This window comes from Oncorhynchus mykiss, chromosome 16 (assembly GCF_013265735.2).
Source record: "Oncorhynchus mykiss isolate Arlee chromosome 16, USDA_OmykA_1.1, whole genome shotgun sequence".
NCBI lineage: Eukaryota > Metazoa > Chordata > Actinopteri > Salmoniformes > Salmonidae > Oncorhynchus > Oncorhynchus mykiss.
The window spans coordinates 49,408,449-49,432,480 of NC_048580.1; the positions used below are offsets into that span (position 1 = coordinate 49,408,449).

A 24,032-nucleotide genomic window follows, 5' to 3' on the forward strand; every position below is an offset into this window, starting at 1 on the left:
CAACCATTAACTCATATCAACCATTAACTCATATCAACTTATGTCAACCATTAACTCATATCAACTCATACCAACCATTAACTCATATCAACCATTAACTCATATTTTAAACATGGTTTACACACCCTTGTTAATAAGGGATACAAAATATATCTGCTCACCATAGCATTTTGACCATGAGAATTAGGGCTGGATTCAATCTGTAACACAGAAGTATCGCAGAAGATCCATGTTATAGCACGATTTAAATGTAAAGGCATTGTTCGCAGAGACTGCATTCACAGTAAATACTGCATATGTCATCTCAATCGGAAATTACCTTTACATTTTAATGCCGATTTTCTGCGATACGTATCGGATCCAGCCCTGAATGAAGTTCTACAGCATTGGATACAATCTCAGTACAATTTTGGATTAAATTGATGCCAGAAGGATTTTCTTGTCTATTTCCATCCCAATTTCAAGGGTCAGTCAGAAAGACCAGAACCCAAACACAGTACAGAAAATAATACCTGACACATGTTATGGATTGGTTTTAAGAAATGGTTATTGTCTGAGATGTACTCAAACATCTTTAAGGCAAAGGGATACCTTAAGACATCAAATAATATTAGAAATTAAACTCAATTACAGTATGTTTATTTTGATAAGTGTTTTCATTTCACCTCTGTACATACTCTTTATTTTTTGACTTATTTTTTTTTTTTTTTGACAGTTGATAAAGTTACATGTACGTGTGCATCTTCATCTTTATGGGTTGAACACAGTGAATGAGCATTTTAAAGAACAAACGAGAGCTACAAGAAATGTAAGAACACCAATTCCATTCATTTAAAAAGACAATACAAAATCCAGACATTTTTACATGAGAAATAACAATTTTCAAGTGCAAATACCATTATCAACTCTATGATACATCATAGCAAACGCATGTTTTAAAAAAAAAATGCTACAAAACAGAAACATCTGACGTGTTCAGGTTGCAGGAACAGACGGAGGAAGATGAAAGAGGGAGGGAATGGTGAGTTGGGGTAGGTGGGAGCAGTGAGCGCTATTGACATCGAAATGCTTCAGAGAAAAAAAACTGGATGATATAAATAGTAATGGCAACTTAAGACAACCATAAATGTAGCTAGGCTTCTTTTTGGAAACATTCAACGGGATACAGATATGGCATTATGTGTGACTTGTATTAAACAGTTCCTCTGGTCTGCAAGGCTAGACTACTCTTGTCTTACAATTTAGCAATGTGGTCAAAATCCCTTTCCCTTATCCAGAAGCACATGTACACTATCTAAAGGTTGTGCACAGTAGCGTGTACTGTTTCCACGGTTTATTTTCTCTTTTATATACAACAAAAACTGAAAAACAACAAACCATCAGAGTTTTGCAAGGGAAATCCATATGATGTTTATGAGCAGTCATATTTATTTGTCTTCAATGAGGGTTTGAGAGTGTTGAGGGGATTACTTGTTATCATTGTCATTAGCTTTTACATTGACAATGCAATTGTTAGCATTAATTCAATTGCAATATTACTGTATTGATCAACTATATTGGTATTTCAACATTATTGTAGTGGGATGCTGAACTTTATTCACAACCCTAATGTCAGTCACAATTTTGTTTTAAGAAATCCAAGAATATGTTCTCAATATGTGTTGGCAGATTAAAACATTGTTTTTTAGTATTTCTCTGGACACAATGGAGACTTAATTCATTGCACTTATACAACAAAGGTAGGATGACAGGCTCTAGATCTAGTGCACAAGATAATAACTTGGCCTGCCGTGCGGACAGTCTTTGGAAGAGCTGGTCGTATTGGGACAGAATCTGACATGGGCGTTTGGGAAGGAAGGGGACTGGGGTGGGGTACTTGGATTAGGGAGAGGGTGAAGAGGACATGGGTGGGAAATAGTTTGGGGTCCTGCTCAAGATAATTAGGATTAAAAGGATTCAATCCCCGTCTAATTTATTTTCATTATTTACAAGATTGAAAGAAAAATTCAATAAAACGGGTTGGTAGGCCATGGATGAAGAGACAAATGTGATGTGACTATCATTTACATGAGGACAGGTGGTAGAATTATATTTATACTTCTGATGCATCTCTCTCAACTTTATTTTATATTAAAGCAGGGGTGTCAAACATACGGCCCGTGAGGAGGTCCAATGAGGCCCGCGGGTGGTTTGAGTAAAACAATAAAAACTTGAAAGTTAAAACGATTTCAAAATTCCCAAACCGATTGACAGCAAGGAAATATTTTTTAAAATTCAGTGCGGCCCTCCGGACCTTGTTGAAGACTGACGGCGGCCCTCGGAGCAAATTGAGTTTGACACCCCTGTATTAAAGCAATGGACTATTAGTGTGATGCGAGGTCAGAAAACACCAGAAAAGGGACTTGAGATTGAAGAATTAAAGTGACCTTTTTAAAAGAAGCAGCAAATGTATGTCCCTCAAAGACATTTCTCTGTGTCTCTCTCACAGAGTCGTGTCCCTCAAAGACATTTCTCTGTGTCTCTCTCACAGAGTCGTGTCCCTCAAAGACATTTCTCTGTCTCTCTCTCACAGAGTCGTGTCCCTCAAAGACATTTCTCTGTCTCTCTCTCACAGAGTCGTGTCCAACAAAGACATTGTATCACAGAGGCGTGTCCCTTAATTAAGATGTCTCTCTGTCTCTCCCTCACCAGTCATGGTCCACAGAGACATAGAGACATTTCTCTGTCTCTCTCCTGTGGCTTTCACAAATCTAGTTTTCTATTTATTTTCCAAAATGTCCATCACGTTCTGGAAAAAATGATAAACTACCTTGTATACGCTTTGTTAAGTTAACTTGGATATAGAATAACAGAAAATGTCTGAACATAGGTAACAGACAGTTATACAATCTGGACAGAAGAGATAAACATAGAATAACTGTTTTAACAGTAATACCTTAACAAGAAGTTGCTCTAAGAGCTCAAATATAGTAAGGCTTTGAATGTTGTGGAATGTAACTATGACAGGAAACTGACAGGTCCTTCTCCTTGAGGATTGTTCATGGAGGATATAGATCTACAAAAGGTTATACATTTATCGAAACAGACTCGTCCTGGAATGGATTGAGCTGAAGCTGGAACTCAAGTGAAAGACTATTTATTAAAGCACATTTACGATAACTCAGTTCCAGCTCTAAACACACGTGACAAACATATTACCCTTGTGATATCCTTCTTCTTGTCTGACATAAATGCCACTACCGTTGTCCATTTTGTCAACACAGACTTAACATGCGTCATCTGAAATACGCACACATCCTTCGCATTGGGGATTGCTGTGAAAATGACATACAAGGTCATATATGCTAATAGAAACAGCAAAAAAAACTAAGACACCAACATATTGTAGTGGTGATAAATATTCAGAAAGAAGAGATGAGAAAGACAGCCTGTACTGTACTTTGACTCAAGTTGGTTGACTTCATGGACTGCATGGTTTTGGAGGAAATGAAATGGCTTAAAACCAAACAGATGAAGAAGATCAACATGTGGGACTGCATAGTGAAGTGTGTCGTCAAAGCCTCTACAGTATGAAAAAATAGAAGAAAAAAATAGTTATTTTGGTCAACTTGTTTAAAGTCCTGTGAGAGTTCTGTGTTTGGCCTGTAAGAGGGGGCGGGATCTGGTGCTTTAGGGGGCGGGCTTGGTGTGGCAACTACTTATATGGACGCAAGAAGCCGGAGACTTTGCTGCTTATGAGGCGTATGAACGAGCGCGGCAGCATCTCGTTGGACTCCCGAGTGGTGTACTTGAAGTAGTTGTTTGGGTGGGCCAGCACGTCGAAGAGAGTTTTAATCAGCTTTTTATCCTGTTGGAAAGAAGACAACAACACAGCACACTTATACAATTATATGACAAGTATACAATTATTTATTCAGGAAACACCTGACTTAAACATGAACATGACCCACTAAGGGATGTAATAGTATGTATCTTAGCAGCAGGCACTAACCTTTAGGATTTCTTGATGGTTTTCAGAGGCATAGAGTCTTCCGTCCCTGACAATGTCCTCTACAAGCTGTTCATAATCCTCTGTAAATACACAAAACAACATGTTAAATTAAACACCAAACATCTCAGAATTCGAGGACTTACCCACTCTGTTTTATCATTGAGAGTTCATGTGATGGGTGAGAGTTTACCATCGTAGGTGACATAGGGGATCTGGAAGCCTCGGGCACTGTTAGCCTCGTTGGACTTGAAGTTGATCCAGAGTCTGCGGGAGCGGGCGGTGAAGGCAATGGGTCGCTCGTACGTCTGACATGTCTCATAGGTGGTGATGGACGTGGCCGACCCTGGAAGAACGAACATAAAAAACGGAAGATTGACTCTTAATACTCTTAACTTGGCATATTGGATTGGATTGGCGCCGACAGAGATGGCCGCCTCGCTTCGTGTTCCTAGGAAACTATGCAGTTTTTTGTTTTTTTACGTGTTATTTCTTACATTAGTACCCCAGGTCATCTTAGGTTTCATTACATACAGTCGAGAAGAACTACTGAATATAAGATCAGCGTCAACTCACCATCAGTACAACCAAGAATATGATTTTCGCGAAGCGGATTCTGTGTTCTGCCTTTCAACCAGGACAACGGAATGGATCCCAGCCGGCGACCCAAAAAAACGACTCCGTAAAAGGGGGAAACGAGGCGGTCTTCTGGTCAGACTCCGGAGACGGGCACATCGTGCACCACTACCTAGCATTCTTCTCGCCAATGTCCAGTCTCTTGACAACAAGGTGGATGAAATCCGAGCAAGGGTAGCATTCCAGAGGGACATCAGAGACTGTAACGTTCTTTGCTTCACGGAAACATGGCTCACTGTAGAGACGCTATCGGAGGCGGTGCAGCCAGCGGGTTTCTCCACGCATCGCGCCGACAGAAACAAACATCTTTCTGGTAAGAAGAGGGGCGGGGGCGTATGCCTTATAGCTAACGAGACATGGTGTGATCACAGAAACATACAGGAACTCAAGTCCTTCTGTTCACCTGATTTAGAATTCCTCACAATCAAATGGCAACCGCATTATCTACCAAGAGAATTCTCTTCAATTATAATCACAGCCGTATATATTCCCCCCCAAGCAGACACATCGATGGCTCTGAACAAACTTTATTTGACTCTTTGCAAACTGGAATCCATACATCCTGAGGCTGCATTCATTATAGCTGGGGATTTTAACAAGGCTAGTCTGAAAACAAGACTCCCTAAATTGTATCAGCATATCGATTGCGCAACCAGGGCTGGAAAAACCTTGGATCATTGTTATTCTAACTTCCGCGACGCATATAAGGCCCTGCCCCGCCCTCCTTTCGGAAAAGCTGACCATGACTCCATTTTGCTGATCCCTGCCTACAGACAGAAACTAAAACAAGAAGCTCCCACGCTGAGGTCTGTCCAACGCTGGTCCGACCAAGCTGATTCCACACTCCAAGACTGCTTCCATCACGTGGACTGGGATATGTTTCGTATTGCGTCAGATAACAACATTGACGAATACGCTGATTCGGTGTGCGAGTTCATTAGAACGTGCGTTGAAGATGTCGTTCCCATAGCAACGATTAAAACATTCCCTAACCAGAAACCGTGGATTGATGGCAGCATTCGCGTGAAACTGAAAGCGCGAACCACTGCTTTTAATCAGGGCAAGGTGACTGGTAACATGACCGAATACAAACAGTGCAGCTATTCCCTCCGCAAGGCTATCAAACAAGCTAAGCGTCAGTATAGAGACAAAGTAGAATCTCAATTCAACGACACAAGAGGTATGTGGCAGGGTCTACAGTCAATCACGGACTACAAGAAGAAAACCAGCCCAGTCACGGACCAGGATGTCTTGCTCCCAGGCAGACTAAATAACTTTTTTGCCCGCTTTGAGGACAATACAGTGCCACTGACACGGCCTGCAACGAAAACATGCGGACTCTCCTTCACTGCAGCCGAGGTGAGTAAAACATTTAAACGTGTTAACCCTCGCAAGGCTGCAGGCCCAGACGGCATCCCCAGCCGCGCCCTCAGAGCATGCGCAGACCAGCTGGCCGGTGTGTTTACGGACATATTCAATCAATCCCTATACCAGTCTGCTGTTCCCACATGCTTCAAGAGGGCCACCATTGTTCCTGTTCCCAAGAAAGCTAAGGTAACTGAGCTAAACGACTACCGCCCCGTAGCACTCACTTCCGTCATCATGAAGTGCTTTGAAAGACTAGTCAAGGACCATATCACCTCCACCCTACCTGACACCCTAGACCCACTCCAATTTGCTTACCGCCCAAATAGGTCCACAGACGATGCAATCTCAACCACACTGCACACTGCCCTAACCCATCTGGACAAGAGGAATACCTATATGAGAATGCTGTTCATCGACTACAGCTCGGCATTCAACACCATAGTACCCTCCAAGCTCGTCATCAAGCTCGAGACCCTGGGTCTCGACCCCGCCCTGTGCAACTGGGTACTGGACTTCCTGACGGGCCGCCCCCAGGTGGTGAGGGTAGGCAACAACATCTCCACCCCGCTGATCCTCAACACTGGGGCCCCACAAGGGTGCATTCTGAGCCCTCTCCTGTACTCCCTGTTCACCCACGACTGCGTGGCCATGCACGCCTCCAACTCAATCATCAAGTTTGCGGACGACACAACAGTGGTAGGCTTGATTACCAACAACGACGAGACGGCCTACAGGGAGGAGGTGAGGACCCTCGGAGTGTGGTGTCAGGAAAATAACCTCACACTCAACGTCAACAAAACTAAGGAGATGATTGTGGACTTCAGGAAACAGCAGAGGGAACACCCCCCTATCCACATCGATGGAACAGTAGTGGAGAGGGCAGTAAGTTTTAAGTTCCTCGGCATACACATCACAGACAAACTGAATTGGTCCACTCACACAGACAGCATCGTGAAGAAGGCGCAGCAGCGCCTCTTCAACCTCAGGAGGCTGAAGAAATTCGGCTTGTAACCAAAAGCACTCACAAACTTCTACAGATGCACAATCGAGAGCATCCTGGCGGGCTGTATCACCGCCTGGTACGGCAACTGCTCCGCCCACAACCGTAAGGCTCTCCAGAGGGTAGTGAGGTCTGCACAACGCATCACCGGGGGCAAACTACCTGCCCTACCCCACCCGATGTTACAGGAAGGCCATAAAGATCATCAAGGACAACAACCACCCGAGCCACTGCCTGTCCACCCCGCTATCATCCAGAAGGCGAGGTCAGTACAGGTGCATCAAAGCTGGGACCGAGAGACTGAAAAACAGCTTCTATCTCAAGGCCATCAGACTGTTAAACAGCCATCACTAACATTGAGTGGCTGCTGCCAACACACTGACTCAACTCCAGCCACTTTAATAATGGGAATTGATGGGAAATATGTAAAATATATCACTAGCCACTTTAAACAATGCTACCTAATACAATGTTTACATACCCTCCATTATTCATCTCATATGTATACGTATATACTGTACTCTATATCATCTACTGCATCCTTATGTAATACATGTATCACTGGCCACTTTAACTATGCCACTTTGTTTACATACTCATCTCATATGTATATACTGTACTCGATACCATCTACTGTATCTTTTGCCTATGCTGCTCTGTACCATCACTCATCCATATATCTTTATGTACATATTCTTTATCCCCTTACACTGTGTATAAGACAGTAGTTTTGGAATTGTTAGTTAGATTACTTGTTGGTTATTACTGCATTGTCGGAACTAGAAGCACAAGCATTTCGCTACACTCGCATTAACATCTGCTAACCATGTGTATGTGACAAAAATACATTTTATTTGATTGATTTGATTTGGATTGATATTATGGTTGTGGAACACCACACTGCTTAGAGAGGAGGCTGGTGTGGGGAGGAAGGCTCATAATAATGGCTGGATGAAATGGAATGGTATCAAACACATGAGCTGGGATATATGAGAGTTCTCACAGTTCTTCCTCATAACCAGTACGTCTCCACACTCGTCCTCTGAGGGCAGGAAGATCTCAGGCACCACGATGAGGATCTTGCGCTTGCTGGGCGGGTTGATGTTCCAGATGCATTCCACGTTAGCTGGGTAGTTCCCGGGGTAGTTGGGAGACTCAATGTAACCTGTAAACTCGCCCATCTCTCCTCCGCATTCCCGGTCTAAAATACACATACATACACACACAAGAATACACATTATTAGTGAGTCCATCTGAAGCTTTGGAAAGAGAGACAATATCTAAAAATAAAAAATAAAAAAAAGATGTTCATTTGGCTGGATAAATTAAACATTTTTCAATTAGTCATGTGGGGATTTTGGATACAATTGGATAATTTATGCATCCTGTATTTTGAATTTGATATTCTGAGAAAAGGCCTTTTGAAAGTCCAAAAGTAAAATATTTTCCCTTTGAAAATGCTTCCTATATACAGATAGCAGGTTTATACAATCAGGCCCTTACTCTTGCACTGAGAGACACTGGTGGCCCCATCAAAGTCTGTAGTGGTGTTGCCAGGACAGGTAATGCAGTAGTTCTGTCTGAACTCTGTCTGGTAGCTGCCCAGAGGGCAACGAATACAGCGGTGCACCGTAGTGTTGTAGTAGTGGCCAGGGGAGCACTGAACTGCAGAAAGGAGAGGGATGACACATACACACATTTACAAACCAGATCTGAGATGAAATATTGAACTGATCGCACAGATGTGTGGATCTCTCTTTTCGTGATGTGTGTTTTGTCCTACATTTTTTATTTGAATCCCGCGTCCCCACAGAAGGCCTTTTGCCTCTTGGTATGTCATCATAGTACATAAAACTTTGTCCTTAATTGACTTGCCTCGTTAAAGGTTAAATAAAATAGAAATAATATGATGTAACTGGTTGGATAAACCACTGACCTTTAACCTCACAGTCATGGAAGGAGCTGGCCCCCTCCCGCTTGGTGCTCAGCCCCCCTCCGCAGGGGAAGCACAGGGTCCGTCCCAGGTCTGGCTGATAGGAGCCATACGGGCATGGCTGGCATGGCTTAAACCCATCACTGGAATAGTACCCAGTGGGGCACTGACCTTGATGTAGACAACAGTGACAATAGACACTTTCAGACAGCTAGAGATGTACAGTACACTGTGCTACACTCCCCCATAGGCTATTGCACAACGTTTGCTCATGCAGACATACGAATGGAGATTAGCGCGCTCTGCCATCAGGGGTGTGTATGTACCTGCGCAGGAGGAGATGTTGCGTGCCCCGGCAGGTCCATGCCCGTCACTTCCAGGGCACAGGTCACAGGCCAGCTGCCCCTCCCTCTCCTGGAAGGTGCCAGGTGGGCACTGGACGCAGCGCTCCTGTTCCCCGTGGTAGTATGATCCCGGCAAACATCTGACTGAGAGAATAGCCATAGGGGCTCTGGTGAGAGAGCTATACAGTCCAGTACACACACTGATACCAAAAACTCTTCTTAGCTCCAAACTAACTAGCACAACACATCTCTGGAGATGATTTGTGTATTCAGTATATAAGACTTTAAAACTACATAAATACATAAGATGTAAGTTGATGGTTTGTGTCATGACATTGCCTTGACTGTTTATAACATCTGTTATATTAGCATTATAACAGTTTCAGGCAGAGTCTATTGGTGGTAACTAGTGACAGAGAAAGATGGCTGCATTACTGGTCTTACCACAGTGTCCGCTATCCTTCTCACGGCCTGGTCCACAGTTCTCATGGCTTGTGGCGACCTGGGGCAGCTTCTGGGCCACCTCGTACTCCAGCCCAGCCACGCGGATCAGGAAACGGTCCTGGTTGATCGACTTCTTCAGGGCCTTGATATACGTCTTCACCTGCTTCTCCATGCGCTGGCGCAGGCAACTCAGGTTACAGCTCCCTATTTGGGAGAAGGGGCAGTACAGGGAAATATTATCTGTAACTGTGCGACCTGATCAATCAATTAAAATGTATTTATCAAGCCTTTTTGGCATCAAGTGCTTAACCTGGCCCAGACCCACAAAGAGCAAGCCGCAGCATGGTGGCAAGTAGGTATATCAAAGAGGACATCTTGTAAATCCCAGTAATTGTGTCCAGACTGACTGACCTGTGGTGTCCCCTGGCTTGACTTCTGCCTCCAACTCAAGGGTGATGCGTGTCACTTCCTTATTGGTGGGGTTGCGGGCACGGCGCCCTTTGGACTTCTTGGTGGAGTCACATTTGAGGTTGACAAACGTCACCAGGCAGTTATTGCAGGGCTGTCCACCTCCTAGAGGCATAAACAGTACCTTGTGTCAGGAATGTTTAGGTCTTTCATGGGTTAGTTAGGGGAGGCAGCACTGGTTTGGGAACAACAGCAAATTAGACAGATTATTGGCTTCAAGATACAATCACAAGACACAAGACACAATCACAGTGACAGTTGTACACTATGTAGTGTACATAACAGCCCACAAACCCCCAAATGTGCTGCTTGATATGCACATACTGAATATGAGACATACAGAGAAAAATAATGCAGGTCTTTTTGTAAGGCCATCATTACCAAGGTCTGGCATGTAGGCCGGATGTGGCCCCTCACCTGGCCCCAGCGCTCGGCCCCTGTCCTCGGCCCGGCCCGTCAGCTTGGGGTGCAGGTGGCACTTGGCATCTTTGATCTTGAAAGAGGCAGTCTGCTTCACTGGAGGTGCGCCTGTCTCTATAGGTAAACAGAACAGTGTAGGTGGATGGGTGTAAAGAAGGATTCCACTAGAACAGAACCATTCAGTCCATGAAACAGTGGCAAAGATGGGAACAATATACAAATACATTCATGCTGACTACAACCCTAACCTTAACTCCAGATGTAACCCTATCCCTAACCTTAACTCCAGATGTAACCCTATCCCTAACCTTAACTCCAGATGTAACCCTATCCCTAACTCCAGATGTAACCCTATCCCTAACCTTAACTCCAGATGTAACCCTATCCCTAACCTTAACTCCAGATGTAACCCTATCCCTAACCTTAACTCCAGATGTAACCCTATCCCTAACCTTAACTCCAGATGTAACCCTATCCCTAACTCCAGATGTAACCCTATCCCTAACTCCAGATGTAACCCTATCCCTACCTCCAGATGTAACCCTAATCCTAACTCCAGATGTAACCCTATCCCTAACTCCAGATGTAACCCTATCCCTAACTCCAGATGTAACCCTATCCCTAACCTTATCTCCAGATGTAACCCTATCCCTAACTCCAGATGTAACCCTATCCCTAACCTTAACTCCAGATGTAACCCTATCCCTAACTCCAGATGTAACCCTAATCCTAACTCCAGATATAACCCTATCCCTAACTCCAGATGTAACCCTAATCCTAACTCCAGATGTAACCCTATCCCTAACTCCAGATGTAACCCTATCCCTAACTCCAGATGTAACCCTATCCCTAACCTTATCTCCAGATGTAACCCTATCCCTAACTCCAGATGTAACCCTATCCCTAACTCCAGATGTAACCCTGTCCCTAACTCCAGATGTAACCCTAATCCTAACTCCAGATGTAACCCTAATCCTAACTCCAGATATAACCCTATCCCTAACTCCAGATGTAACCCTAATCCTAACTCCAGATGTAACCCTATCCCTAACTCCAGATGTAACCCTATCCCTAACTCCAGATGTAACCCTAATCCTAACTCCAGATGTAACCCTAATCCTAACTCCAGATATAACCCTATCCCTAACTCCAGATGTAACCCTAATCCTAACTCCAGATGTAACCCTATCCCTAACTCCAGATGTAACCCTATCCCTAACTCCAGATGTAACCCTATCCCTAACTCCAGATGTAACCCTATCCCTAACTCCAGGTGTAACCCTAATCCTAACTCCAGATGTAACACTATCCCTAACTCCAGATATAACCCTAACCCTAACTCCAGATGTAACCCTAACCCTAACTCCAGATATAACCCTAACCCTAACTCCAGATGTAACACTAACCCTAACTCCAGATATAACACTATCCCTAACTCCAGATGTAACCCTATCCCTAACCCTAGTTCCAGCCACAACCTTCTACCAAAGTCCTAAGAATGAATCTGAATCTGTGGGACACTGTACCTATGCAGCTCTGACTGCTGCTTGTGTTCAGTCTGGCTGGGGTTTTGCCTCGAAGGATGGGGATGCCACAGCTCATTGTATAGCTGCTGTCAGATTCTGCAAAGGATGAAACATATTGTTACAGCTTCAGTCAGAAGTCATTCAAATCAATAATACCATATCACGTTAAGAGAATAAGAGCTGCAGCAATGTGAATGGACTTGGTTATTGTATGTGGATGTCACTACCTGCCAGATAGTGAGCCTTGGAGGCACAGGTGAGGGAGCAGCTCTCTTTCTTTCCCGTTTTACTGCAGGTCAGAGTGGTCTTGGGAGCTAGGCCAGGCAGACATTTCACCAGCTCTGGATGAACATAAAAACAACATCACACAATCATACACTACTCTTTAAAGGTGCAATATGCAGAAATTGCTCAGCCATTTCTTGGTTGCTAAAATTATAATAGTTTGCTTAATTTCAGTTTATGTGACAAAACAAGCATAGTGCAGAGAATCATTGTACCATCTAAACCGCTGTGAAATATATTTTCAATAACCAAAAATGTTGTATTTTCAGCGGATTGAAGCTGGTGTACCAAACCAAAAGTAAAAGATGCAAAAACAAAAAGTTAGAACAGGAATCATATAGCATGCACAGAACAGATCTACTGCTTCTTAGACTTGCTTTCAATGAGAATGACAGATCTATAACTCATATTTCTATGTGAATAGAAAATGACACAATACAGCCTTAATTACAGGGATAGGGTTACATCTGGAGTTAGGGTTAGAGATAGGGTTACATCTGGAGTTAGGGACAGGATTACATCTGGAGTTAGGGTTAGGGATAGGGTTATATCTGGAGTTAGGGTTACATCTGGAGTTAGGGTTACATATTTTTATTTTTTTATTAATTTTTTTATTTTATATTTTTTTTACCTTTATTTAACCAGGCAAGTCAGTTAAGAACAAATTCTTATTTTCAATGACGGCCTAGGAACAGTGGGTTAACTGCCTGTTCAGGGGCAGAACGACAGATTTGTACCTTGTCGGCTCGGGGGTTTGAACTTGCAACCTTCCGGTTACTAGTCCAACGCTCTAACCAATAAACGTCTCCCTATCCACCGGATGTGTACCAAACTCACTAAAAGTGGCAGTAATAAAGCCTCCCTTGAAAAAGCCAAACCTTGACCCAGAAAATATAAAAAACTATCGGCCTATATCGAATCTCCCATTCCTCTCAATTTTTTTTGAAAAAGCTGTTGCACAGCAACTCACTGCCTTCCTGAAGACAAACAATGTAGTATACGAAACGCTTCAATCTGGTTTTAGACCCCATCATAGCACTGAGACTGCACTTGAGAAGGTGGTAAATTACCTTTTAATGGCGTCAGGCCAAGGCTCTGCATCTGTCCTCGTGCTCCTAGACCTTAGTGCTGCTTTTGATACCATCGATCACCACATTCTTTTGGAGAGATTGGAAACCAAATTGGTCTACACAGACAAGTTCAGGCCTGGCTTAGATCTTATCTGTCGGAAAGATATCAGTTTGTCTCTGTGGATGGTTTGTCCTCTGACAAATCAACTGTAAATGTTGGTGTTCCTCAAGGTTCCATTTTAGGACCACTATTGTTTTCACTATATATTTTACCTCTTGGTCACAATATTAACTTTTACTGCATTTCCAGATGATACACATCTGTACATTTCGATGAAACATGGTAAAGCCCCCAAATTGCCATCCCTGGAAGCCTGTGTTTCAGACATAAGGAAGTGGATGGCGGCAAATGTTTTACTTTTAAACTCGGACAAAACAGAGATGCTAGTTCTAGGTCCCAAGAAACAAAGAGATCTTCTGTCGGATCGAACAATTAATCTTGATGGTTATACAGTAATCTCAAATAAAACTGTGAAGGACCTCAGCGTTACTCTGGAACCTGATCTCTCTTTTGACGAACATACCAAGACTGTTTCAAGAACAGCTTTTTTCCATTCACGTAACATTACAAAAATCTGAAACTTTCTGTCCAAAAATGATAAAGAAAAATCTATTCATGCATTTGTCGCTTCTAGATTAGACTACTGCAATGCTCTACTTTCCGGCTACCCGGATAATGCACTAAATAAACTTCAGTTAGTGCTAAACACGGAAGTTAGAATCTTGACTAGAGACAAAATATGTGATGATATTACTCCAGTGCTAGCCTCTCTACACTGGCTTCATGTTAAGGCAAGGGCTGATTTCAAGGTTCAACTGCTACCCTACAAAGCATTATATGGGCTTGCTCCTACCTATCTTTCCAATTTGGTCCTGCCATATATTTGTTTTTATTTAACCTTTATTGAACTAGGCAAGTCAGTTAAGAACAAATTCTTATTTACAATGACTGCCTTGTTCAGGGGCAGTACGACAGATTTTTACCTTGTCAGCTTGAGGATTTGATCCAGCAGTCTTTCGGGTTTCTGGCCTAACGCTCTAACCACTAGGCTATGGTCACAAGATGCAGGCCTCCATTTTGTCCCTAGAATTTCTAAGCAAACAGCTGGAGGCAGGGCTTTCTCCTATAGAGCTCCATTCTTATGGAATGGTCTGCCTATCCATGTGAGAGAAGCAGACTTGGTCTCAAAACCTTTAAGTCTTTATTGAAGACTCATCTCTTCAGTAGGTCCTATGATTGAGTGTAGTCTGGCCCAGGGCTGTGAAGATGAATGGAAAGGCACTGGAGCAATGAACCACCCTTGCTGTCTCTGCCTGGCCGGTTCCCCTCTCTCCACTGGGATTCTCTGCCTCTAACCCTATTACGGGGGCAGAGTCACTGGCTTACTGGTGCTCTTCCATGCCGTCCCTAGGAACGGTGCGTCACTTGAGTGGGCTGAGTCACTAACTTGATCTTCCTGTCCGGTTTGGCGCCCCCTTCGGGTTCATGCCGTGGGGAGATCTTCGTGGGCAATACTCAACCTTGTCTCAGTTTTTGGCTGTAAGTTGGTGGTTGAAGATATCCCTCTAGTGGTGTGGGGGCTGTGCATTGGCAAAGTGGGTGGATGACTCCTGGTGACTCCTGTACCTGGCCTGATGACTCCTTGCGGTCCCCAGTCCACCTGGTCATGCTGCTGCTCCAGTTTCAACTGTTCTGCTTGCGGCTATGGAACCCTGACCTGTTCACCAGACGTGCTACCTTGTCCCGGACCTGCTGTTTTCGACTCTCTCTCTCTACCACACCTGCTGTCTCTAACTCTGAATGATCGGCTATGAAAAGCCAACTGACATTTACTCCTGAGGTGCTGACCTGTTGCACCCTCTACAACCACTTTGATTATTATTATTTGACCCTGATGGTCATCTATGAACATTTGAACATCTTGGCCATGTTCTGTTATGATCTCCACCCGGCACAGCAAGAAGAGGACTGGCCACCCCTCAGAGCTTGGTTCCTCTTTAGGTTTCTTCCTAGGGTCCTGGCTTTCTAGGGAGTTTTTCCTAGCCACCGTGCTTCTACGTCTGCATTGTTTGCTGTTTGGGATTTTAGGCTGGGTTTCTGTATAGCACTTTGTGACATCGGCTGATGTAAAAAGGGCTTCATAAATACATTTGATTGATTGATTGATTGACCATCCTTTCCATTACTTGGAACCAAATCACAATGTATGTTTCAATCTTCTGACCACTGGGTGGCAGTGTTGTTACATACCAATGCAGTCCTTCTTGTTCCAGTGAAGCTTGTATCCAGGTGGACAGGTACACTCGTAGCTGCCCTGAGTGTTTACACAGCCATATTTACAGCCACCGCGGTTTATACTGCACTCATCAATATCTGCAAAGGGAAGAAGACAGTTATGACCATGTATGTCTAGACACAGAGTCTAACACACTCATTTACATTTTAGCAGACACTTATCCAGAGCGACTTGGGTTAAGTGCCTTGCTCAAGGGCACAAATACATATTTTTTACCTAGTCAGCTCAGGGATTCAAACCATCGACCTTTCAGTTACTGACACAATACTCTTAAATGCTAGGCTACCTGCTGCCCCACACTCATATGAGTGGAAATCCAAAAAACACCAAACACATAGACATATGCACACTCACTCACTCACTCACTCACTCACTCACTCACTCAGTAAACTTGGTTGCAAGAGAAGAAATAACATCAATATAACTGAGCTATCATGATAGATGAGAGAATAATTGAAAGAAACAAAGGAGAATGTGTTCTGACAGCTGCAAATGAACAGAGTTTCTGTGAAGTCAATTCTACTGTCAGTGATCACTTCTACAGAAGATGAATGTGTGTTTTGGTAAACCAGGCTGAATGCTCATTTGAAGTCTAATCCAGGGCATGTGATATCACTGCTATGCATGTCCCCTTAGTCGAAACTTCAACTTCTCTTCCCCCAAAGCTCACTCTCGTTGGGAAGAAGAACATTTGGAGGGACTTTGCAGAGCCAGATAGGAGTAAATTATAATCACTTTTTAACACACAGAAACCAAAACCACTCAAACCATACAGGAACCAGATGGAGGTTGCCTAGGAACCCAGACAGAAAATGACTTTATTAGTGTGATGAGGGGGACAAGGCAAGGCAGTGTGGCTCGGGGCTGAGTGCTCAGCCAGGCTAAGTGACAGGGACACCAGCAGAGGAACACAGATAATGACAGTGATTGATGATGTGGCCTGCAGATAGAAAATGTTCCTCCCTGTTCTGTACGGCGTGAATAACAGCCTGCGAGCCTCCAGTGCTCTGTCCCGCCATGGAGATGATGACTTCATCAAGAGTGTTTGGCTGGTGTTGAGTTGCCAGCTCCGCTCAATGCAAAGGAGATGCATCCGTCTGTCTAACAACTTGTCTGAAGTCTAACCTTCATGTTGAAGAACTCCATTTAAATAATAGAGAGCGGGAGATGGAGAGAGAATCACTTCTCTATGCCAAGCAAAGTTTATTTTTTCCTCTTATTCTTCTCAAGCTTGAAATGTGAATAGACTTTGAGTATGCTTTTATCAAGCCATCTCTAGAGCTGGCTCTGTCTGTTTCTGTTTCGGCATCCTCAGAGGAAATCAACTCATGTATCCCAGAGGCCAATGTAGGACGGGAACATAAGGGGGGAGAGTCAAAGAGAGAAGTAAAAGACTTTCAGATTGGCATGCATGCTGACAATTGTATGTGGCTGCTATCATCCGCTGGTGTCGAAGGCATTACTCCAATTCCAGGGGGGACAAAAAGAAATATGAAAATAAGCTCAGCCGGCGGCTCTTGCTTTCTTCAATAGACATCAATACCTATCATCTCCCCGACACGCATTCTTCTGCCCCAAACTCCGGTGAGACTGAGAGGCTATAGAATAGGCTAATCACAGTTTGACTGTGAAGGTCAACAGTAGACAGACAGCACCACGTCTGTAGAGCATAGATCTAGGGCTCTGCAGCATTGATCTAGGGCTGTTAGCTATAACGGGGTACCTTGTCTTGAAGATAGGTTCTTTGGGACCTTTCTTGTCTTCATTAGTCTACTAATCTACTCAATGCTTATCACGTGATTGTAACCGAGTCAAATAGAACATGTATATATATACATTGTATCTTAGTGATCAAATATCAACCTGGTTTTATGTAAACAACATATTGATTAATTCAGATGGATTTATCATGTACCAGACAGTAACACCTATCAACTCTATAGCTAGCGTGCCACCTCATATCACACCTCTCACTTTAACGCCCCAGTGTAATTCTAACGTGATGTTTTCCTAATGGCTTGAAGGAGAACGTCTCAGTCGGGGAAGTCTCTCTCAGCCAGTGATGACAGGCCTCCACACTTTCCTTGACAGCAGGTCACTGACCTTATAGGGGTTGTTTGGGGTGAGCCCATTGTTAAATTAAGCACTGAGCAGCAGTCTCTGGAGTGTTTGGGAGCTATGTTTCAACTGATAAGCTACGGCGGGGAATAGCACAACCCTGGTCACTGCTGTAGAAGAGGAGGTGCAGGGGAAGCAACATAAATCTCAGGGTTATCAAACAGTTCTAATGGGAGAGAAGAGGGAGGGAAGAGTCATTCATCATTAGGAGGACTCTACAATGGCACACAGATACACACACAGCTCTTATGCCAGGCAATTTTCCTGCCCTCTCCATCCCTCTCACTCACACATATTACCACATTCCATGTCCTGGAAATATGCTATCATAACATTCCTGCCTTGGTAGACTTGTCAAAACGAACAAGAATGGAGAAGAAATAATTGCAACGTGTTTTGTGTGTGTATGTAGGCTTTCGCTCTCTCTCTCTCTCTCTCTCTCTCTCTCTCTCTATTTCTACACCTCCTCTGAGAGGCCCTCAGGCTCTGGAGACAGCAGCAGATTCAGAGTTGTGATACACAGACCATGAAAGGGCCGATGAAACAGCCTGATGCGCTCAAACGGGTCCCCCTCTCTCTGCCCTGCAGATCTGGCACACGAGACGGCCTACCTTTATTTCTACCACACTGGAATAGATCAACAACTTCACCACAGCGTCATGCACATACCTCTTATAATAATTGTTTGTTTTAGTGCAACAGGTGGAGTCATGTGTGCTACTGTGTACTACTCACAAAAATCAAGTCTTCCTTCACCTCGGGATTGCTAGCATTAGACTCGACTGGTCTGGTAAGCAATATGAACTAGGGAGCCATACAAACAGGCTATAAAAAAAACAAGTTGCTATAGAAGCTAGCTGCAGTAATGATAATGAAGATTCAAGTTATTATGGATAACTTAGCAGGCAGGTGTGGTTTCTAGAGAAAGTGAGGTGGACTGTGTGAGTAATGGTGTACAGACACGTTGAGAGGGGGAATAAGCATCACCTCACCTCCACAATGTGCCAGACCGTAGAGAACATAGCCTTTATGACAGAAGCACTGGAAGCTGCCGGGGGAGTTGACGCAGGAATGGTCACACGTCCGGTCAAAAGAACACTCGTCAATGTCTGGGAAGAGGGGAATATACAGAGAGAAGTTCACATTATTCACTTACACAACTTCTCAAAACTCATTTGAGATTTTATAATAGAAAAAAAAATATATATATATATATATATATGACGACTTGGATTAGAAATAAATTGCAATGGGACACAGCAAAATAAATAAATAATGTTTTTTAAATTGAATACCATTTTGTTTGGTATGAGACATTGGTTGCCAGTCTGAGCAGTAGCAAGAATGTTTCACCTACTGATAACAGGAGCTTTGGGCCATTTTTCAATTCCAAAGTTACCTGTCAATCATTTCACTATACCACTGTTTCTTCCACTAAAAAATAACCATTTAATGAAACTCACTATCTCAAATGTCTTATTATTGTGTTCTGAAGCCAAGTGGAAATCATTTGTCTGAGAAGCAGTTCTGCTTATCTAGGAATGTGCTGTAACGTGAGACCAGAGGCGGGTCATGATTCTGTCTGTCTAAAGAATCTCTCCAGTCATCTTCCCTGACCCTGACCCCTGCCCTCCAGGTCCACCACCTTGCACTGGGTGCACGAGAATAACTTTCTGTCTGTTGTTACTTCCTCTTATCCTTATTCCCTGCTGGACTTTATCAGATAATTGGAACACCACTGGCCTCTCATACATGTACCTCTGATATCACTCTCCATGCCTGTAAATAAAAATGGAGCCCTGGCTGAGACCATTAAAATAATAAGGTGGAGGACATTTGGGTTCGGTAGCCTACTATCCAATGTTTAAATGTCAGCAATTACATATGTCAAGTCCAGACAGCGTCTACAGAGAAGAGAGCTGGGAACTGGAGAGAACGGGGGCCTAGCTACAGCTTTACTGGAAATTTAATTGGCTAAATTGAAAAGGATAGAAAATGTAGGGAGGTTCCCAGGCATTTCATAGTCTATATTCTCCCCATCCTGAACTTCGTCTCACCTGGCTCTAAGGCACTGTCAGCCCAACATCAAAAAGATGATAATGGTTTGATAGTATACATTACATGGCAATTATAGGAATACTGCTAAAGCTAAAAAATACTGGGTTACCAAGAACAAGAAGGAAGATCTTAACTTTGTCAGCTGCAATATAGGGAGTTTTCTTTCTCTTTTTACCTTCTAGCACAGTGGACATCCCCAAATGTTCATACTTGAGGCGTAATCCCTTATACCATTGAACTCTGTCCAGCCTTGAGAGAGAAGTTACTAGTCTAGGGATGCGTCACAAATGGCACACTATTTCCTATTTATTGCAGTACTTTTACCCGGGCCCATAGGGCACCATTATATGGGGAATAGGGTGCTGTTTGAGACACAGCCAAGGAGTTTTGGCAAGCCTCTTGTGAGAATACCTCCAGCCAAAGACGTGGGATTGGGTTGAGATTAAACAACTATTAAGTGATCAGCTTTCAAAAGAGTAGACAGGGTGTCTTCGGTGCTTCAGGAGGAACACCGGGTGATGTTGAAAGTTTCTACAACCCCTAAAAGGCAACTTGGCATAAAGAGTAGATATTCATCCAGCTAAAGAAGTGGAAGTGATCCCCACTATGTTCACTTTGTGAACTCTTTCCCAATAACCTGAATGGAATCTTATAGTGTTATTGTTTAACACTGAGAAATGAGAGATGCTGAGCGGTTCGTTTTATGTATTACCACATTGGTTTATCATTTTGGGGCTAAAAAAAGCTAACTTTTACTGAGCTCTCAACTCCAAAGTCAAAAATAGAAATGAACTAGAATCATTTGTTTCATTTGAAGGCACTCTTCTGGGATATTGGGATGCAAGCCACCATCTCAGGACTGGTGTTGACTGGGGACATGCTTTGCTGCTGGGACATATTCTATTCATCTCTGATCAATAGGATTCAATGGGAAGAAGCAACCTGCAGCGTATTGTACTACACTGTACAAAGCAAGGGATGGGCTTGGATGTGTCAGGATGCCTGGGACTACGGTCGTTGTTTACCAGCAGGTACAGTGAGGTATGCGGGGGTTGGCAGGGCTAGAGGCCCATGTACGTGCAAGGGGACACGGGACCAGAGATGAGGGACACACTGAAAGAACAGTGGCTGCTGTTTTTGAATAGAATACAAACAGAAACACCCTCGTCTTGCCAATCAATCTGAACAATCTTACATTTCTGTAAGTGTGTTATTTATGGGGTGCCAGGCATATCGCCCCTACAGTGTAAGATTGAAAGAGAATGATGAAAATAAAAAAATCTAAGGCCACAGGTTTCTTTCGACAATCCTCCTCCGTCGCAGACCCACAGTGTCCCAGACTGGCCTACGACTCACCTCATCACCTCATCTCTTCCCCCCTCAGTTACACAAAATAACAATCCTTCAGAACAAATAAATATTACAACAATAGAACAGTGAAACAATGCCTGGCCGAGGCTGTTTACACAGAGTAGATAAGGCCTTTATCAGTGATGCTCCTTCTGAGGGAGACCTAGTAGGATCTGATAAGGGCACTCCCACCATGCCCTCATTGGGATCAGCAGGGGATGGGGGAGGACGGGGGGCAGGAAGGGGTAAGGAATGCCTCCAGGCCCTGGACCTGGCCGGGCCAGACATGTCACGTCTTGATTGATGGACCACGCGTGGTCCTCTGTCATCTGGGAAACACTGACTGTTCAAACCAAGATAAAAGGTTGTGAAGTTCAGTTTATATATCCCAACACTGTACTATGCACTTTCTGTACTGTAGTAGGTCATTTTTTTTTACAGAATGTTACAGCACAGCCACATCTCTGATAAGGCAGGAATTCTTTTGATTGAGTTTCTAGCTCTTTTATTCACTTATGGCACTGGCTTTAAGTGGGTAGATGAGTGTTATTTGGCTTCATGCTCACCACATTTCCTTCTTCCTTTTTGCACCCCAAACTTCCCAATAACAATGGCCAGCCAGGCCAGATCTCAGCTAGCTGGGATATAGCCCTTGCTCCTGTCACCCAGCGGGGCCTGAGAAAGTGCTGGCCACACACCGCTTAACTAAGAATGAGTATATTGCTGTTGATCTTAGGACATTGTCCACTCAAAAAAAGATATGCATGAAAAACACAGCTAAGAAAAAATGTCCAAGCAGTATATTCAGCCATAAGCCTGTTCAGCTGTGATACTCTGTTGCGCTTGTGGTGGTGTGATGTTTTCTGCTATCTGTCTGCTGCATTTAAGATGTCACAGTTATTGAGCAAAAGCCAAGTGGCTGGTGTTGGGCTGAAAACCCTGAGGTTCCCAGGCAGCTACCTGTCATGGAAATACTGTACGGTCATGTGGGACTACCTAAACATGATATCTTGAAGGTCAAAACATCTAATTAAAAAATAGGAGGGGGAGGGGAGGAATCACAAGCACTAAAAAGCCAGTAGTCAACTAGAATCACACTATAGACCTGCTGAATCCTATGGCTCCCTTTCATGGCCCAGTCAGTCAGTCAGTCAGTCAGTCAGTCAGTCTGCCACCTACATGTACATGCCACCTAAACCTACATGTGGTATAGTGTGGTGTGGTGTAGTGTAGTGTGGTGTAGTGTAGTGCAGTGTAGTGTGGTGTGGTGTGGTGTGGTGTAGTGTAGTGTGGTGTAGTGTAGTGTGTTGTAGTGTAGTGTCTTGTGGTGCAGTGTTGTGTAGTGTAGTGTGGGGTGGTGGTGTGGTGTGGTGTGGTGTAGCATAGTGTAGGGTGGTGCAGTGTAGTGTGGTGCGGTGTAGTGTGGTGTAGTTAACTGTAGTGTAGTGTGGTGTAGTTAACTGTAGTGTGGTGTAGTGTGGTGTGGTGTAGTGTGGTGCAGCGTAGTGTAGTGTAGTGTGGTACAGAGTAGTGTAGTGTGGTGTGGTGTAGTTAACTGTAGTGTAGTGTAGTGTGGTATACTGTGGTGTGGTGTAGTGTGGTGTGGTGTGGTGTGGTGTGGTGCAGCGTAGTGTGGTGTGGTGTGGTGTGGTGTAGTGTAGTGTGTTGTAGTGTAGTGTAGGGTGGTGCGGTGTGGTGTAGTGTTGTGTAGTGCGGTGTGGTGTAGTGTAGTATGGTGTAGTGTAGTGTGGTGTGGTGTAGTGTAGTGTGGGTGTAGTATGGTGTAGTGTATTGTGGTGTGGTGTAGTGTAGTGTAGTTAACTGTAGTGTGGTGTCACGTGGTGTAGTGTAGTGGTGTGCAGTGTGGTGTTGTGTGGTGTGGTGCAGTGTAGTGTAGTGTGGTGTGGTGTGGTGTGGTGTAGTGTAGTGTGGGTGTAGTATGGTGTGGTGTAGTGTAGTGTGGTGTAGTGTACTGTAGTGTGGTGTAGTGTACTGTACTGTGGTGTGGGTGTAGTGTGGTGTGGTGCAGTGTAGTGTAGTGTAGTGTAGGGTGGTGCAGTGTAGTGCAGTGTGGTGTAGTGTGGTGTGGTGTAGTGTGGTGTGGTGTAGTGTAGTGGGGTGTGGTGTACCGTAATTTAGTGTAGTGTGGTGCGGTGTAGTGTAGTGGGGTGTAGTGTGGTGTGGTGTGGGTGTAGTGCGGTGTAGTGTAGTGGGGTGTAGTGTGGTGTGGTGTGGGTGTAGTGTGGTGTAGTGTAGTGTAGGGTGGTGCAGTGTAGTGTAGTGTGGTGTGGTGTAGTGTGGGTGCAGTATGGTGTAGTATAGTGTGGTGTGGTGTAGTGTGGTGTAGTTTTGGTGTGGTGTGTGGCAGTGTAGTGTGGTGTGGTGTAGGGTAGTGTACTGTAGTGTAGTGTGGTGTACTGTGGTGAGGTGTAGTGTATTGTACTGTGGTGTGGTGTAGTGTAGTGTAGGGTGGTGTGGTGTGGGTGCAGTATGGTGTAGTATAGTGTGGTGTGGTGTGGGGCAGTGTAGTGTGGTGTGGTGTAGGGTAGGGTAGTGTACTGTAGTGTAGTGTGGTGTGGTGTGGTGTGGTGTAGTGTGGTGTAGTGTAGTGTAGGGTGGTGTGGTGTAGTGTAGGTAACTGTAGTGTAGTGTGGTGTAGTGTACTGT

General features: G+C 44.1%; 1 protein-coding gene across 4 annotated transcripts in view; it reads right to left on the reverse strand.

Annotated features, from left to right (window-relative positions):
* Positions 1-679: 679 nt before the first annotated feature.
* LOC110492195 (signal peptide, CUB and EGF-like domain-containing protein 3) overlaps positions 680-24,032 on the reverse strand; it is a 108,141-nt gene continuing 84,788 nt past the window's right edge. For 2 of the 4 annotated variants that reach the window (XM_036947151.1, XM_036947149.1), the window contains 14 exons: positions 18,950-19,066; positions 15,794-15,916; positions 12,355-12,468; positions 12,128-12,223; positions 10,599-10,715; positions 10,125-10,286; positions 9,714-9,917; positions 9,252-9,413; positions 8,929-9,096; positions 8,496-8,657; positions 7,996-8,193; positions 4,182-4,334; positions 3,992-4,071; positions 680-3,847 (listed from right to left, as the gene is read on the reverse strand). In XM_036947151.1, the coding sequence (XP_036803046.1) occupies positions 3,695-3,847; positions 3,992-4,071; positions 4,182-4,334; positions 7,996-8,193; positions 8,496-8,657; positions 8,929-9,096; positions 9,252-9,413; positions 9,714-9,917; positions 10,125-10,286; positions 10,599-10,715; positions 12,128-12,223; positions 12,355-12,468; positions 15,794-15,916; positions 18,950-19,066 (2,009 nt within the window). In that variant the 3' untranslated portion in view covers positions 680-3,694. Of the gene's footprint in view, positions 3,848-3,991; positions 4,072-4,181; positions 4,335-7,995; positions 8,194-8,495; positions 8,658-8,928; positions 9,097-9,251; positions 9,414-9,713; positions 9,918-10,124; positions 10,287-10,562; positions 10,716-12,127; positions 12,224-12,354; positions 12,469-15,793; positions 15,917-18,949; positions 19,067-24,032 lie in introns of all 4 variants that reach the window. The other 2 variants (XM_036947150.1, XM_036947148.1) reach the window with 1 other exon arrangement.